The sequence below is a fragment of the Ambystoma mexicanum genome, chromosome 2p (assembly GCF_040938575.1).
Source record: "Ambystoma mexicanum isolate Mex_15411 chromosome 2p, UKY_AmexF1_1, whole genome shotgun sequence".
Classification (NCBI taxonomy): Eukaryota; Metazoa; Chordata; class Amphibia; order Caudata; family Ambystomatidae; genus Ambystoma; species Ambystoma mexicanum.
The window spans coordinates 548687756-548707070 of NC_090923.1; the positions used below are offsets into that span (position 1 = coordinate 548687756).

At 45.4% G+C, this 19315-nt stretch overlaps 1 protein-coding gene across 1 annotated transcript in view; it reads left to right on the forward strand.

The window, feature by feature from the left end:
• DNAH1 (dynein axonemal heavy chain 1) overlaps nt 1-19315 on the forward strand; it is a 3604831-nt gene that overhangs the window by 1809922 nt on the left and 1775594 nt on the right. The window contains exon 35 of the mRNA XM_069644003.1: nt 17594-17685. Coding sequence (XP_069500104.1) covers nt 17594-17685 — 92 coding nt within the window. The remainder of the gene's footprint in view (nt 1-17593; nt 17686-19315) is intronic.

Here is a 19315-nt window from a genome sequence, read left to right on the forward strand (position 1 = left end):
TAGGAATTGGAATGGATCCTTCAAAGGTAAAGGCCATACTATCTTGCCCGGCTCCCACATCCGTGAAACAGATTCAATCTTTCCTGGGACTTGCCAATTTTTACCGAAAGTTCATACCGTCCTTCTCTGAAATTGTTCAACCGATCATTGCTCTCTTGAAGAAAGATGCTCCATTTCTCTGGTCTACAGATCAAGACAAGGCATTCCAACGATTAAAGACAGAGTTTACTGAAGCCCCCATCCTAGCTTAATCCGATATTAACCGGCCATTGCTAGTGGAGACGGATGCATCCAATTACACCATAGGAGCAGTAATAAAACAGGAATTTGAGGACAAATTGGAACACGCCATTGCTTACCTTTCACGAACCCTGACGCCCAGTGAGACTCATTATTCCGTCTTGGAAAAGAAACTGCTAGCCATCCGCCAAGCCTTCACAGAATGGCAACATCTACTCCTGGGAGCTAGGCATCCAGTCCAGGTCCGTACGGACCATCCAAATCTTCAAGTTCTACAATCTTTGGAGTGTAGGAACAGTCGTCCGGCCCGTTGGGCCTTCTTCTTTGCCCACTATCAGTTCCACATCCATCATGTCCCTGGATCACAAAACATAATTGCCGATGCCTTTTCCAGACGTCCTGACTATGAAAACTCTGAGAATCGAACCTTTCCAAAGATGTTTCCTCACACGATCTTTGTTGCCCAAGCACTCACCCTCCTGAAGAATATCCAAGGCCAAACTCGACTTTCGGACCTCTGGAAGGAGCACAAGCGAAATAACAGATGGAATCTCACAGCTAAGGACGGGTCTCTATTCAAAGATAATCGCTTAGTCATTCCCACTCCTGGACTAAGACAAAGGATCACAAGTCTATGTCATGATACCTTACATTCGGGACATTGTGGGATAACCAACACCCTCCATCTAGTACAAAGGCAGTTTTGGTGGCCCAAGATGAAGGATGATATTAGGATCCATGTCCAAACGTGCGCAGTTTGCAATCAGAACAAACACGATAATAAGAAGCCAGCCGGACTCCTACTCCAAACAGCAATACCAACAAGAATTCATTGCCACTGATTTTATCGTGGAATTACCACCCTCTAGAGGCTATACAACAATCATGGTCACTATTGATTTGTTTACTCATATGGCTCATTTTACACCCTTATCCAAACTACCTTCCTCATCAGATCTTGCCGGAATTTTCCTGGAACACATATTCCGACTTCATGGGTTGCCTTCCAAGATCATTTCAGACCAAGGACCTCAGTACATACCTCAGTTTTGGAAACAAGTATGTCGAATTCTGGGAATCCAACGTGCCTTATCCTCTGGCTACCATCCACAAACCAATGGAGCCACGGAGCGTGTGAACCAGACTCTCGAACAATATCTACGATGTTTCGCCACCAAAGTTCAGGACGATTGGTCACTCCTAATACCTGTGGCTGAATTTGCCTATAACAATTCAGATCATTCAGCTATCAAGACCAGTCCCTTCTTCTGTAGTCAAGGATTCCATCCATCTGTCCTACCCTCCGTACTACTCCAGTACCTGCAGTAGACTCCTGGATCGAAAACCTCATCACAGTACATGAGGAGGCTAAGGAACATCTAGAACGGGCCCGAGAAGGTGTCAAACGTTATGCTGACTCTAAAAGAAGACCTGGACCTTCCTATTCAGTAGGAGATAAAGTTTGGTTATCCTTGAAGCTCCTTCCTCGACACCTGCGCCCCAATAAACTGGCTCCCAGATACTACGGTCCCTTTTCCATACAAGAAATCATCAACCCAGTGGCCTTTCGACTTCGGTTACCTGAATCTTGGAAAAGAATCCATCCAGTCTTTCACACTTCTCTGTTAAAACCATACATTCAGTCATCCCGAACAGCTCCTAGATCTACTCCTGTTATTGTAAATGATCAACTGGAATACGAGGTTTCCAGGATTTTTGACTCAAGATATCGACGTGGTCAACTACAATATCTGGTTGAGTGGAAAGGGTACCCTTCCAGTGAGCCTACCTGGGAACCCGTGTCAAACATGAATGCTCCCAGATTGGTTTGACGATTTCATCTGATCCATCCGGGCAAACCCAGAGGAACTGGTTTCCAGAGGAGGCATACTTCATGAACCGTCGTCTACATCCTTTCTGGACCTCCTGGTCCCTGACTCGCAGGGGTTTGCATGCAGTTATCCTTCCAACATGGCCGCCCGGAACGGAATGCTCCGGATCAGTCTATGCGTTCCACGCTGCTCATCCTACAAAAGAGACACGCCCCCGCAGCTCTGCGCGTCTCAACTCTACCGCTACCTGTAGTCGGACGTGCTTAGCCGGAGTTCGATCGGGGCTCTCGCTTGATCCCTTGTTCCCAGTTCATTGAATCCCCTCCTGTTCCCTTCCCTCTCCAATCTCCTGGAAAACCTTCCGCGCTCGAGTCACGGTCCTCCGTGCCTCCGAGCGTAGCTTAATTACTTCCTGGAATTACCCTGGACTTTGTGAACGCTCCTGGAAACTAAACCGCTACTCTCACGCTGGACGCCGAAGAGCGGCGTTCGGGTCTATACAAATCCCGGACCGTAAGGAAGAAGAAATCCCAGAAGGTCGCAAGTACACAACAGAAACAGGTGAGAAGGGGAGAGACTTGTGACAGGTAGGGGAAGAGGTGCGCATTGGCACGGCCACAGTCTCTGCTACAGTCCAGGGCGCCAGACCTCATTGACATGTTTTGCACACGGTGGGGGGAGGCTCTCATTGTTCAGCACAGAATGGTGTTAGACCACGTCGTACACTTGGGTCTTACAGGTCACCCAACAGGGTTATTGCCTCCGATTTCTACAGCACCCCCTTGACCATGGTCCTGTGGCTACTCGGTTGTCTTGGGACACTGTCCTCCTCGATGAGGTCCATCAGCTTCTGGCAAAAAGTGCGATAGAGCTGGTTCCCATGCTCAGAACCAGGAAGGGGGTAGTACTCCACCAATTTTCTTGTACAGAAGGACAGAAGCTTGCGTCCCATTCTGGATCTGCGGCTGCTGAACATGTTTTTACACAACGACAAGTTCAAGATGGTTACTCTAGTCTACATTCTGCAAGCTCTCTATCTGCAAGGCTGGTTGGTTTCCTTGGACCTTCAGGATGACTATGTGTCGGAGGGTGTCTCGGAACGCACCAATAAAAAATTACAAAAATAGTCAAAAAGGAGTGTACGCAGGCAAGAAGTAACACAGGTTTATTCAGGGCCCAGACGCAGCTGGGACATCTATATGCAAACAGATTGTGGAACAGAACGCTTGAAAAGGCGCTGTCAAAGAAACTCCCCTAAATCTAAAACCTTTATAACAATCGAGCTAATTAACATTAGTCATTTTGCAACAGGAAAAAATCTCCCCAAACCGAGCTGATTGGTGCTTGAACATTATATCCTTATTGAAAAACATACATTATGTTCAGTAATTGGGTCCACAAACCTTCCCACACAGCCCACAATTAAAATATGTGATGTCACAATCCAGCCCCCAATTCCCATACCATAATGACAATTCATTGAAACATTTGAGATGACCAGCGGAACTTTATTTATCTGCCCTGGTCTCATCTAGTTCTCGTGAGAATTGCTCCCTACCACGGCACTGTCAGAGCCTTAAATAACAGATGTACTGCTATAAAAATGTTGCATATTAAGAACTCTTTGACCTTCTTCCCAACCAAAATGTACTAAGGGGCAATTTGAAACTGCCGTGGATTCTTCTGACGCCTTTGTTTTGCTAATTACTTTGAATTATTAAAATGGTTATGCTCTCCGTGTCTGTCCGTGGGACTCGTGGGTTCTAATCTGTGACCTCGAAAATAACAACCATTGTGTTACTTCTTACTATGCCAGCCTAAGATCGTGGGGCCTGAAATGTACTACCAGCCACTGTGGCTTTGTTGTAGATTTATTAGAGCTAACACACGGTTACTACAAAGACGTGCTGTAAGGCCTATTTACCACGTTCTAGCCTACCTCTAAGTTTGATTATACTTACCAGTGGCCCTGCATTTCTTTTACATGTAAATTACTTTTACTTTGGGCTTCACTTGTGTAACGAATAAAAGGAGCCTCCTCCCCTTTCACAGTGCTACTCTTGCAATTGATATGTGGGCACCTTTTCACCACACAGAACTTTTTTTTATTACACCTACTTCCATTTCCCAATTCATCGAAAGCACAGGAAGTACCTGAGGTTCACTGTGGCCCAATAACATTACCAGTCCAAGGTCCTGCTGTTTGGTCTTTCCTCCGCATCTAGGGATTTTCTCCAAGCTGCTGGCAGTGGTAGCAGCGCGCCTCAGGACGGAAGGCATTCATGACTTTCATTACCTGGATAGCTGGCTCATTGGAGCTTGCTCCCTGGAACCAATGTTGGATTTCATACTACGCACATGCACTCTTTTGCACAGCCTGGGCTTTTCCCTGACTTGGTCCCGGGAGAGGGACCTCATCCTTTATCCTGTCCTCTGTCCCCTGTGTTGGATTTTCTGCTATCTTTGGCCCAGGCTGGCCTGCAGTATGGCACTGTGAAGAGTTACATCGCCCCCTATACTAGTGTTCAAATGGTCCCCGAGAACAGGGCTTGTTTTTCGCAATCCCCACTGTTATGCAGTTCTTGCAGGGGTTTTGTAACCAGTTTCCTCTCTACCAGTTTGTGGTTCCTGCGTGGGATTTGAATTTAGTCTCAACGTTTCTTATGGGCTCTCTGTTTGTGCCCCTTCATTCATGTCCTATTAGATTGCTCACCCTTAAGGTGTTTTTCCTAGTTGCCATCACTTCTGCAAGATGATTGATTGAGCTCCAGGGACTGTCTGTTTTACCTCCCTATTTGTTTTTTTCCAAACCAATGGTGACTTTCAGAGTGAGGGCCCTCCTTTCTGGTTGTCTCGGATTTCCAATGTCGCACAGAAGATCAATGTTACTATGTTTTTTCCTCAGGCCCGGAAGTTCTACCTCTCTCAAACTAGAGAGATTAGGACAGCTTTTCGTTGGTTACACAGGTGCTCGTGCTGGCAGAGCTGTCACCAAGCAGACCCTGTCCAGGTGAATCATTCTCAACATCTCAGAATGCTACAATCTGGCTGGGAAGGATGTGCCTGAGGGTCTCTGAGCTCATTCTACCAGGGACGTGGCAGCTACTTCTGCCCTGCAGAGGGGAGTTCCAGTCCTGGACATTTGTCAGGCGGCAACGTGGGCATCTTTGCACACGTTTGCCAAGCATTATTGGTTAGATTCCCTTTAGGGTCAAAATGCCCATTTTTGTACGGCGGTCCTCCAGAGTTTTAATGTTTAGGTAGTGTTCTTGCTTCAGCCCTCCTACAGGTATACATACTGCTTTGGGAGAAGATCATTGATGAGAAATCCGTGGGAGCAAAGAATCCATTAGAAGAACAAATGACTTAACTCTTTGTAATGTTCTTTCTGATGGATGATTCTCCCACAGATTTCTCAGCGCCCTCCCTACCTGCCGCTCTTGTGGGAATCTAGTACAACGTCAGTTCTGCAGTCCTTCAGCTTCAGGTCAGGGTGCTAGGGATAAAGGGTTGAACTAAGTTAATGGGGCGCTGCGCTGCTATATATACACTGGCCCCGAAACCCTACGTGGCACGGGTGCATAGAGGCATCGGACGGAGCAGACGCAGAACCACGATGCACCCCCTGGTGGCAGAAATGTTTTTGGAGAACAACTGCACTGGGAATAGGGATATCCCAGAAGAGGAATCTGTGGGAGCAACATCCATCAGAAAGAACATTACCGAGAGATGAGCAATTTGTTCTCCTCTCCACCGGTTTTTGGTTCCGGCATGGGATTTTAATTTAGTTTTAACTTGCCTTTTGGGAGTTCCATTTGAGCCCCTTCACTCATGTTCTATTAGATTGCTCTCCCTTAATTTCCCTGCGCTTTTTCTATGAGAGGAGTGGCGGCCACCTCTGCCCTGCAGAGGGGAGCCCCTGTCCTGGATAGTTGGCGGGCGGCAACGTGGGCGTCTTTGCACACATTTGCTAAGCATTGCTGCTTGGATTCCCTTGCAGGCCAGGATGCCTGGTTTGGTACACCTGTCCTCCAATGTTTTCTGGTCAAGGTGGGGTTCTGGCTTCCCCACTCCTCCAGGTTTACATACTGCTTTGGGAGTCCATAATAGATGAGGAATATTTTTTTATTTTTTTATTTTTTATTGGTACGGTTGAGAAACTCAACCTTTCAATATACAAAATTAAAATACGTTTTTACATTTATCGTTTAAATCCATCAAACATTCATTACAAACAATCATTATTTACAACATATACATAAAAAAGATAGGAGAAAAAAGAAAGAATTTAAAAGGAAAGAAACACAACCTCTTTAGACTTTCCAATTTGTCACAACAAAATATAACTGAAGACCTTGGGATTAGCTGTTTTGTCACTATAAGGAGATTTCCTTTTTTCATTCATACCATCTCTGTCAAGTTCTATCTCATTTAGAAGATTTATTGATGCATACCCAACTGATTTAGAATACACATGGAATATACATTTCCAGAGTTATTTCGCTCCTATGTGTAGCTTGTGTTCAAATAAAGTTTTGAAGTGCTTAATTCTCAGTCCCTTTCACATGTCGCATTTCGTGATAATATGTTCAATGGATTCATCTTCAGCATTACAAAACCGACATGTTTTAGTCACCATTATATCCTTGGCCCATTTTGCTGTTACTGCTCTTGTGCGCCATAAGTTCAATCTCAGGCGCAGAAGACCAGCACGATGCATGACACTCGGGGATTTTAAAAGATATGCTTCTGTATTACCATAAGCTTTAAGGGATTTTGGTTGAAATCTTTGTACTTAAAGCACAGATCTCGGTTTTCTATCCAATCCATCTCCCACATTTTACATTTGGCTTCATCAGGATTTTGAATAAGTAGGTATTCTCTTATATCTGCATCTTGCAGGAACCTCTGCACCTGTAGTTTCCATCGGAGGATGTAAGCATCTTTAGATGTTTGAATGTAATGAGCCAATTGTACAGCAAGACCATTCCTTTGCTCCTCCAGGACACATTTCATATAAAGCATGCATGCTTTCCATTTATAAACGGCGTATATAGATGTTAAACCCAATTCATGCCTTATCAAGGGTATGGGTACAGATGAGGGCAAGCACAACAATGTTCTCCAATACAACCCTTCCTTCATGTTCCAAACTTGTTGGATTGAATTGGTTTGGTTTCTGCACCATATAACAGAATTGGCAGTGCTTTTTGTTTGTAATACACCAACAAGGGAGCAATAGTGAATTTACAATATTTAGCACTGATCATTTTTGACTGGGATATCAGGCTCTTCCACTTGGTGTTTAAACTGGAATCATAAGGGGAGTCATTGGGATCATTGCTGATGTTTATGCCTAAGTATGTGTAATCAGATACTGCATCTACTTCCTCTACATACAGCTTCCACCCCAACTTTTTGGTCCGTTGTTTACAATTGCCAAATTGGATCACCTGGGTTTTCTTAGTATTGATGGTCATTCTATTATGTATAGCATACTTCTCCAAGGCACCAACCATATTTCTGAGGCCCATACTCGTGTTTTGTTGTTTTTGTTTTCTTTTTAAGAGTATCAGTTTTTTTACTCGTGAATGGATTACCCGGCAGCTTTTTTATTGGAGCTTCAGTTGTCACCGACTTGCCTCTCGCATTGTCAGGGGCATCTTCGGTTATTACCATGATCAAACCAGTCGCTACACTCTTTGTGCTATCACTGTTTGAGTTGGTCTGTGTTTCCGACTCCACCTGTACACACCCATTTTATACGACTTTACATTCGCCAAAAGTGAAGTGTCTAGTCTGGGCTTTCCCTCTGCAGTCATTATCCATCAACCCATCAGTTTGTGACTCTGAGTCTTTCACACTGCAATGTCGGAAAATCTCAAATTGTGGTTCACAGGCCTTGGAATTGGACACACCATCTCTTTCATTTGATTTGTTTGTTAATTTGTTCAACAGTATCGTCTGGTAGTAAATGTTTTGGTCCATGGCTTCATATAGTTTAGCCAAGGATAGTAAGGCTGAGTTCATTGCCAGAAGGGTTGAACTCGTATCTCCTTGTACAGCACTTGCCTCCAGATGGTTATGACGCAATCCCACAGGGGCGTGTCCTTCCCAGGGTTTCTTTGCCTGTCTCGGTGTGGGCCGGACAAATGAAGATGGATTTATAGAGGTATCCTTATCAGATACTAATGATGTATTAGGGGATGCCTGAGGGTACTCATTTGTCTGAGTTCGAGGTTCACAGGCCTCATTTGTCATCTCTATTGGAACCTGATTACTTGAGTCTTGCTTTCTAATAGGCGATAAGTCATCAATCTGCATGAGATCACCTGTATTGGAATGCACAAACACCACTTCCTCTTCACTGGAGGACATACCAGATAAGTCCATGATATTGAGGGCATCCTCATTTACTTGTCCAGTTATCTGTGTGTTGTAAAAGGCATCCCTTAATCTATGTTGGCCCTCAATAGTGCATGCTTTGGGTGGACTCTCAACGATTGTGCCAAGTCTGTCACCTAAACCTGGATTATTGTTCTCACAACGTTTACTTTCATTTTCCATTGTAGTGTCAGATATCATACTTGCGCCCTTTATGCACTTGATTGTTTGAGCATTGTTTTTAATGGCGCCGACTTCTAGGTCAAGACGAGTATTTAAATCGTGGAGGTTAGCAAGTTTGCCAATAATAACTTTATTTGGCAACAGTTTGTTTTCTTTTGCACCAGTGACAGTCCCTAAATTGTAATATTGGCGATTGTCACATCCTTTGGTAACTGCAAGGTTTCTAACTTTGTTCGCCATTTTCCTATCACTTATGCGATTCACTGGGTTTTTCTTTTGTTGTTTGGATGGAGTAACCGTGGCGGAACCCATGGGATTAGGCATCACTTTTGCCACATCTTTGAATAATGTTATATTTATTGCTGGCATGCCTGTTTTCAACGTGAAAGACATTATTTTACTTGTTCAATTATACTGTGATCAGAGAGAGTCGGTAAGATTTCTTCAGGCGGAGTCCACTTTCCTTTGTAACGGAAAAGTGAATTCTCGACACAAAACAATGAAAATGAAAAAAAAACAGTTCAATATTTATAAAAGGAAAAAATAAAATAATTTCAATAATATATGAACCAGGCATAAGTGCCGTTGTCTTCTGTTTTCGTAAAGTCAGAGTTAGTTTACACAGTCAAAATGCTAATATACCCAAAAATAACAAGAGTGCTATGCACATACCAATATGCATCAAATAAATAAAAACAAGCAAACACAAATATTAGGAACCCTGACCTCTCGCTACTCTCGCTAGACAGCGAGACAGCAGACGCTCAAAAACACTTGAGCCAAATGCCCTTCTGCGAAATGCGCGCGCCCAAATGCGCGTGCATTAAACTTATATAGGATTCTGGGATTCCGGGAGGTAGGGCACGTCAGAAACTGAGAAGGAAAGAGGGGGGAGAGAGAGAAGAAAAAAGTTGAAATGCAGCAGTTGCTGCTAAATGGCAGTTCAAAAGGCTAGTATCCTGCGGTTCAAAAAGTCCATACCGCACAGTCCTATTGGATGTTGGATCACACTGGCAGCGTCACGTGGGTCAGCTGAAGCAGTTCCACAAGCGTCCACAGCAGTCGGCGAATCGACACAGAAACAAAGCAATCCGCTAGCGAGACAGCAGTCGCTCAAAAACACTTGAGCGAAATGCACTTTGCGCGCGCGCAAATGCGCGTGCATTAAACTTATATAGGATTCTGGGATTCCGGGAGGTAGGGCACGTCAGAAACGCACAGTCCTATTGGATGTTGGATCACACTGGCAGTGTCACGTGGGTCCGCTGAAGCAGTTCCACAAGCATCCACAGCAGTCGGCGAATCAACACAGAAACAAAGCAATCCGCCAGCGAGACAGCAGTCGCTCAAAAACACTTGAGTGAAATGCACTTCTGCGAGGAATATATGGAAGGAAGGAATCCTTTACAACAACACATTATTTGCCTGTCTGTAATATTCTTTCTGCTGGAAATTCCTCCCACAGATTCCTCATCACCCTGCCTACCTGCCCCTCTTGCTGGAAGCTGGTATACCATCGGTTCTACGGTCCCTCAGCTTCAGAGTGCTAGGGGAAAAGGGTGGAACTGAAGGCATGGGACGCAGTACCTCTATATATACTGGGCCCAACGTCCTATCCAGCGTGGCCCACGTAGAGGTGTCGGACAGAGCCAACGCGCATCTGCGTTGCATTTCCTGGCAGAGGAACTGTTTCTGGAGAACATCTGCACTGGGATAGGGATATCATAGATGAGGAATCTGTGGGAGGAACAACCATCAGAAAGAATATTACAGAGAGGTAAGTTATTTTTTCTTCAGCTGTCAAGTCAGTGAACCCAGCACCAAGAATCTCAACACAAGCTGGTAGGAATTTGCTGCAGCATCTTCAAGCCCATCCTCTCCTCAGGGTTCCATTCTAGAGTCGCCCCTGTTAGGGAGAATTCTCTGTTAAGGCTAATTTCCCAAACCTAGTGAGTCCCCCAGCAGCTTTGCTGGATTTTTGGGGTTTAATTTTTTCTCCTGCTAAGAGTGAGACTCTTTTTCTCCCACTCTTAGACATGATTTGAGATATCCTTTGACTTTGTAATGTGTTTTATGGGCTATGGGGTCTTTTACTCCATAAGGTTTCATGTGGTTTTTGGTAAGTGTGTTACACAGCACCCTCAGTGCAGTAACACAGGGGTGTCATAGTGACCCCCAAACATAGACTCCATACCCTAGGACTGACTACTGTCTCCCAGGGCATGTAAAGTCACCATTGACTTTACTAGTCTTAAATTGGGAACCGAACCAGTACAAACCATCATATTGTGGAAGTACTGGTAGGGGTAATTAGATTACCCCTGCGTCTGTTTTTCGAGGGGGCACTGTGCAGTACCCACTCGTCGAGTTTCTGGCTGGTGGCAGTGGTTAGCACGCAAAATATTCCTTAAGAATATTTACTATGGGATTTTCCCATTCATTTCAAACGCACCACTTTTTGGTGCAATGTTAAAGATACCGCTGGGTTATTTTATTTAATATTTATTCCCCGGTTGGGTCTTTTAGCCAGGACTTGGTTTTAAAATGGCGTTTGTGTTCGCCTCTGTAACTCCAACCCAAGTTGAGCCCTTTGTTCCACTTTTTGGCTGGCTTCTACACAGAAGCCTCCAAAAGTGGTGCCACTCTGTCTGGGTATACAGGATGTGTGGGAGGGGGGGTTTAGGCACCCTGGACTGAGTTGCCTCGGAAACTCAAGTCGCACTCTTGTGTGATTGGCCCAGTGGTGAGCCGCCCGGCTCACCACTTAGCATGTTTGATTGCCAGCTAGGACTGATGAATGGGGGTTTTCTGCATAAAAGCAGGGCTTTGGGGACTGGGACTTCAGACGTCGCCACAGGATCAAAGAATCCGAAGAGGGAGAAGCTGAGCCGACCTGCAACGACGACACCACCGGTGGAGCCCTGCTGAACCGACCAACCACTTCTTCCAACGACAGAGGAGATCTTCGGGTATACAGGATGTGTGGGAGGGGGGGGTTTAGGCACCCTGGACTGAGTTGCCTCGGCAACTCAAGTCGCACTCTTGTGTGATTGGATTGGCCCAGTGGTGAGCCGCCCGGCTCACCACTTAGCATGTTTGAGTGACAGCTAGGACTGATGAATGGGGGTTTTCTGCATAAAAGCAGGGCTTTGGGGACTGGGACTTCAGACGTTGCCACAGGACCAAAGAATCCGAAGAGGGAGAAGCTGAGCCGACCTGCAACGACGACACCACCGGTGGAGCCCTGCTGAACCGACTCACCACTTCTTCCAACGACAGAGGAGATCTTCATCCCGAAGAGTTTTCTTCCTTTGACTGGTGGGGATAACCAGTTTGCCCGCCTTTTCACCTTCCCGGATCATCTCATGGCCGCCTTGCCTGTGCCAAGCACCCCGGCAACCGGGATACCACGTTTTACCACTACCGCGAATAAAAGGGTAGTACCTTTTAACCGGAGAACTCTGCGGCTGGTTTCTTCCCTGGCAGTGCAACCACCTTCAGCTTTCCTCCACGTCGAGATCTTCTCTTCCTCTGGACGACGCTGCGACTTGCGCCCACTGCCAGGAACAACTGCCCCCGCTACTTTCAAGGTACTGTGTCCACCTGACCTCCCTCGCAACGGTCTGTGTGGGGTGTCTCGTAAATCCTCATCTTACCACTTGGGTTGGCCCTAGGCTGGCTAACTGAACTTTTCTGAGCTGAACTAATTCCTTTTTTAAACAGTTTTTAAGACTTTTCAAGCCTTTAAAACTGTGTGATCTTGGGCGCATTTGTGTCCTACTCTCTCTAAGAGGGAGCCGGGCCTCTGAACTTTTTGCTCACAAGTAGATTTTGACTTTCCTGCCTGGCTGAGTGCTTCTAAAGTATTGTGTTGTGTGCTTTTCTAATTTCTGCCCTTTTCCCTTCCTTTTTTTGATAACTTATTGGAGTGCCATCTTTAGTTAAGCGCTCACCTCTGTCTGAAAATAAGTGGTGTTAACTAAGACTTGTCTAATAAGGAATAAGGGATGTATATATGTATTAATAGTGACTGTTTTTAACGTGCTTACAGTAATAGTGCTGAAGTGTTTCTAAGTGTGTCTTTAAATAAATAATTATATATTTGATACCAAAGCTCTGGTCAGTGTTTGCTTGTGCTACTGTATTTTGGTACCTATCTTGTATACTCTATATACTGTCTAACTCTTCTTGAGAGAAGTCTGGCTTCTCGGCCACAGCTACCAGGTAAATCTGGGTGGTACATACTGCTACCAATTGGGTTTACTGCCAACACCTGTAGTCTTAAGCCTTTTGCAGTGGTCCCTAAGGGAACTGCACAGGTTTCTGCCTAACAGCCCCTCAGATTTCTGTTTCAACAAATACTTGCTCCATTGGGTGGCTGACTGTGGCACTCTGCTGGTGTGCAGAAAAAGACTGATCACATAAACGTGCTTCCCTTGAGTAAATAGAATGTGTCCCAGGAGAAAGGATTGATCTTCCACCTCTTCCTCTTACCTTTGCGCAGCTTGAGAACCTGGTATCTGAAGAGCTTGTTAACGCTCATGAAAGAATTTATGGGCCCAGCATTTGGATTGTGTGTGGCCAGGCGTGACTTAATAATGACCAAAACAAAAGCAAGTAGGTCTGCCTCCTCCTGGAATTTAGAAAATGACATCAAACTTCTGACTGCATCCATAGATAATGTTCTGTCTTTTATGCTTTGTCTTTCTTGGTCGGAAATGGCACTTTTACCACCCGCCCCCTGTCTCCCCTTCTAGAGGTCTGCCGTCCTGGTTCTGTCACCAGGAGGTTGAACGAAGTGTAGTTCTAATCACGCAAGGAGCTATACTCGGTCTTTCATGCATACACGTCGGTTCTGAGGACAGTTCCCAAAGTCCTCTCATACTTTCACCTAAACCAGTAAATTGCCTATTTTTGAGCTGCAGCCGCGTGTTTTTCCTGTCTCGGGTAGCTCCTCACAATTTGAGTATGGCCAAAATGATGAGGTTTTATTTGTACAGAACTAGACCTGTTCATAGGTCGGATAATCTTCGTGCCACGCATGGTGGTGTTTCACCTGGACTCACGGTCACCATTGGCAGATGTATTGCGTCATGTATTACAAAGGCTTATGCAGTAAGTACCCTGTATGTTCTTGCTGTTCCAGAGAGAGTACTTCGTGTGCGTTCCACATCGTTGGTAGACTTCCAGTGGCATTTCTGAGATCTGTCAGGGCTACTCCCCTTATGTCATGCAAGCACAGGTTAGATACTTCTTTTTGCCAGAAAGTGATGCATAACCTACTCGCTGTACCTCCTCACCACTAGTGTTTTGCTGTGTAATTAGCTTCCCAACTTGAGAGAACCTAGTGGACGCAATAGTAACAACAAATGGCGATGCAGCTGCTCTTGATCCGTTGCTCTCCCTCCGCATAACTGCCTCTCAGCTATCCCCTCGAGCATATGCCAGTGCTAATATCTGTTTGGCATTAAAACTGGGTCATGGTTTTACAGGGGAGAATTGGTTACCTGGAGAGTGTAATTGAAGCTTAATGAAGCAGGGTTCTTCATTCTAAAATCTGCTGCTGATTTTTTACGGCTCCGCCTGCTGCAGGAGCACGCCCATCCAAACAAGCTGTGAAGGTGAGAGAACCACTGGCTAAGAGTACTCGAATGGCCACATATTTTTTGCATTGTGCTATTTTGTTGTTTGTACTGCAATGCTGCAATGTGGTTACCCATGGTCAGTAGAGTGCTTTGTCAAACAAAACAAAATAAGGTGGTGTACCTACTTGTGATGCAGTCTGTGGAGACTAAAAATGTTGCTGCAGGTGTCTGTCTTAAAGAGACGTATTTCCGTTGTATTATTCTCAGGATATAAGTCTGAAGAAATACGGATAATATTGGAACAAAAATGTTCATGCTGGTATCTTACCTCTGACGAGGGCCAGTACAAGTATGCTTATGGATTATTTCAGCTTTGGTGTATTTTTATAATTCAAGCTTTTGGGCGCCTGGGGGGTATTACCGAATAATGTACTACCCCGTCCCATATTTGCAATTGTTTACTACGCCCCATGGATTGAATTGGATGATTTTTCCACAGACCAAAAACTCCTGCATGGTTTTGTCAGTGGCTTTCTGTCTTTTTGTAGCCACACGTAAGTGGGTCGTTTAGCCAGGTACAATTTAAAATTGTTGCAATATCTTGTCTCTGGATTTTCCTCATTACTATGTGTAAACGCTACATTTACTTTGCATGTCCTGTTCTGATCATGGCCCTACAACTGGTGGCACGTTCTCTGTTTGGTGATAAAATAGACGTCCATGGAGTGATGGGGAAATTATCCAGTTGCCCGAATGCATCAGTTTTTCAGCCTTTGAGAGACCTCTGGTATAGAAACAAAATGTTGGGACAATTGCTACTGCTTGCTTGAGAAAATCGTTGCAATTATTTATTAACACAAAACACGTCTGTGGCTTAGTCCTGTGCTGTGGCTACAGTGGGTCCCCTTCACCATGGTTTAGGGGAATGTGGCAGTAACAAACAGTTATGAACGATGGTACCTCAATTGAATACTTGTCCTATTCCGTTTAGTCTGCCAGTGTGTTTCGTTTGTGTTTTTATTTTATGTTTATTGTTTTTCTTATTTTTGAAGATTTGGGAAATCATACTGGACATGTGTTGAAATTGTCATCCGCTTCATGGTCTGTGCCTACCAGATTAATCTCAGAATGTACACTTTGGCTATGTTTGGCCTTATCCGGCTAATCCCAATAATATGTGCACACTTTTAAAGCACTTTGGGATGTAAGCACCAGCCAAGCTTCCCTGGCTGACATTCGCGGCATGCATGAGTTTCACTGCCTGGCACTTCAGCTTTGCATAGCTGCTGGTGAGGCACTTGCACGTGTGGCCAGAAGCTTCAGTAGAGACTCTATCGGCATGCATGAGTTTCACTGCCTGGCACTTCAGCTTTGCATAGCTGCTGGTGAGGCACTTGCACGTGTGGCCAGATGCTTCAGTAGAGACTCTATCGGCATGCATGAGTTTCACTGCCTGGCACTTCAGCTTTGCATAGCTGCTGGTGAGGCACTTGCACGTGTGGCCAGATGCTTCAGTAGAGACTCTATCGGCATGCATGAGTTTCACTGCCTGGCACTTCAGCTTTGCATAGCTGCTGTTGAGGCACTTGCACGTGTGGCCAGAAGCTTCAGTAGAGACTCTATCGGCATGCATGAGTTTCACTGCCTGGCACTTCAGCTTTGCATAGATGCTGGTGAGGCACTTGCACGTGTGGCCAGAAGCTTCAGTAGAGACTCTATCGGCATGCATGAGTTTCACTGCCTGGCACTTCAGCTTTGCATAGCTGCTGGTGAGGCACTTGCACGTGTGGCCAGAAGCTTCAGTAGAGACTCTATCGGCATGCATGAGTTTCACTGCCTGGCACTTCAGCTTTGCATAGCTGCTGGTGAGGCACTTGCACGTGTGGCCAGAAGCTTCAGTAGAGACTCTATCGGCATGCATGAGTTTCACTGCCTGGCACTTCAGCTTTGCATAGCTGCTGGTGAGGCACTTGCACGTGTGGCCAGTTGCTTCAGTAGAGACTCTATCGGCATGCATGAGTTTCACTGCCTGGCACTTCAGCTTTGCATAGCTGCTGGTGAGGCACACGTTCGGTGGCCAGCTATCAAGTCATTACATCAATGTCATCTTACCATGTTTGGAGAATGTTCTGTACCAACCTGTACCAAGGTTGATGGTGTTCTGAATGCAGTATCTACATCTTCTACACCTGTGCTCTGCACCAGTGCTAAAGACCAATTGTCCGGTCACCTGGCGAACATCATATACTGTAGTGTGTACTTCTCGGAGTTATCATTATTGTAATTTCACTGCCTTATCAGCATGCATGTCATAATAAAACGTGGTGTTGTGGTACTGGAAAGTCAATTTCGTTGATTTCTGATGCACCACACCTCATTTATTTCTTAGTGTTCTACATAGGGAATAAGCATATCCTATGTTAGGAAATTGTACTGTTGTTTTGAATAAGTAATGTTGGTAGGCAATCTCTGAATGCATTATAGATGGGTTGCATTTCACACTACACAAACCTGTCTAAAATATTTCCAAGACAAATTCTTAGGAACCAAGACAGATTGTATTATATATGTCTTGTGGCAAAAAGCATGGTCATAGCATGGACCTAAGCAGGTACTAAATCGTCTTTTTTATAAAGATATTTTACAAAACGGCGGAGAGCCGTCTTTCCAAATCGAACTGTCAGCCCCCGCAATGCACACGAGTGCGCGCAGGGGCTGACAGGCACAGCGAGACAGACAGAACAAGTGAGTGGTGTAGTGTGTGTGAGCGCGTGTAAGAAAACGGGAAATGAACACGTTTGAGTGTGAATGCGGTTGGGGAGCGGAGCGGCAAGGAGCGAAGGGGAGATTCGAAGGGTGGTGGGGGTGAAATCTCCCGAATTAAAAATAAATATTAAAAATAAATAAACGACTCGGTCATGTCCTTTTTTTGCTTTCTGATGGCCGCACTAAATCCACTGAAATCGGTATTTTTTATGAACGACCTTCATAAAGCAGAAAAATGACATAGAACCCATAAGCACACCATCCTCGCACAAACCTGAGATCTGTACTTGCTAACCTATCCATCTCTTTGGAACTGGCCACGCGTTCATTCTTTTGCACGTGGCTATATATTGTCACCAGTTGGAAAGCATCGATTCTGCCACTCCTACAGTAAGGAGTGACATGGACACGTTTAGCATTGGCACGCAGGTCAGCAGCCCCTTTGCCGTGCTGTTGTAACAGTTTTGTATGTTTTGCACTTTGTGCTAATGTTAGAACTGTTCTGGTTCTTGTTTGTCCCTGATAGGACTTTAAATTATTTGAAAGTGTGCCATCTCTTCATGTTGATCAGTTATCTTTCTTTCTTTGCATTTTCCTTTACAGGTTTTGTCACAAAGTGTATCCAGTTATATGAGACTACAGTGGTGCGCCATGGGCTCATGCTGGTGGGACCAACGGGTTCAGGAAAAACAACGGTAAAAAGTTCATTGTGTATACATGTGCTTGTCTTTCCTCCTTGGCAGAATCAAGTGAAAGTTGCATCTCTTAATCTACATGATTCTCGATTTTCACCACCCTGTTCCTCTATCCAATGCCTGGATGTTTGAAAAAAGTATCGTTTATAGTCGGGCATGTTGGATGATACGCTTTAGAATGAGAAAGACTCACCAATGCCACAAGTAGCTCAAAGAACAACTCCTAGAGAAGGTTAAAGGGTTGCTATTGATTTTCTTTGCAGAGTGCTCGGACTGTCCTTAATCTTATCTATAGATAGCATTCCCACCCTAACCCAGGTGTCCTTAGTCCCCGCGTTAGTAGTTAGTGAATATTGACCCCTGCTGTCTAAACTCTACGCTGGCTGGTTGGGTAAACCTAAAGGCAATCTTCCTTTTCTGTCTAAGCTCCCCCTGGGACTTTCTAGACTAGTCGTACGCTATCACTTTTGTTAGTACTAAAAGAGATTAGGGAATGTGCCTTCCAGACACTCTACCCGAGTCGGTCTCTATCCTAGCATGCCCTGATGTTACTCTCCTTGGATCTTTATTCTCCCCTTTCTACTTTCCTGCGTCCAACTCCACTCTCCTTCTCCTTACGTTTTCCTCCTTTGGCCCTCTCGTGTCCTTCATTCCTTCCACGACTTGCCTCCACCCTTCGATGTTACAACTATTTCCTGCATGCTTCTACTACTCCTTCTCCACACTACTACGCCAGCGTACACTACTCCTCCACCCTACTACTTGCTTCTCCTACGCTACTACTCCCTCCTTGACACTACTCACCCCACTTTCTACTCAGTCAAACTTCTTTCACTCAAACAAGCCCTTTACACTCACTCTCTACTCTCCCTCTTACACTCTCACTCACCCACCTTTCACGCACACTCACAACACAGTACCACTTGCAGCATTCCCCTCCACACTCCTTTCCATCATCCTTTCTCCTGATGGTCTCTTGGTCTGCCACCTCCTCCTCTGACCTCATCCAAGCAACCCACAACTTCCTGTTGCCTTTTTATCCTCACCCATCTTCTCTCATTGTGTTTCAAGCCCTGGACAATCGGACCCTGTTTTCCTCACCCGGTAGATGTGGCAATCACAGGAAGTGGTAATTAGTGGGCTAAGCCTGCCCTTTTCGCCATGCAGAGTCAGCGTGTTGCAAGAACGGCAGGCCGTGGCATGAAGTGTCGCAGCTCAGAGTAAGGTGCCTCAGGCAGCAATGTCCAAGGCAAGTGATAGTTTGTTTTGTGAGCGTGGTTCCCTCTCAAGTCTGACGCACAGCGGTTCCGCTGCAAATTGTGTCTGTGCTGAGGAGCAGTGCACACCATGTCGGGTATCTTCGGCAGCTTTCCACTTCGTCTGCTGCCTCTCTTTGTTTGCTGGTTCAGGGATTCCAACAGTGAAATGTAGATCGCATTGGTAGCTGATGGATTGTGCTCTCTCAACTGGTCTCTCCATATTGCTGTGGCTTTGGCTCTGGGTCAAGAAAAGAAAGTAAACTTGGACAGCATTTGTATCAAGAGGTATGAGGTGATGCAACTGTGTACTGCCCATGTATAAACTGGCCCTTCGAGAGGGGATAATAGTTGGGGCTATGTCAACTACCCCC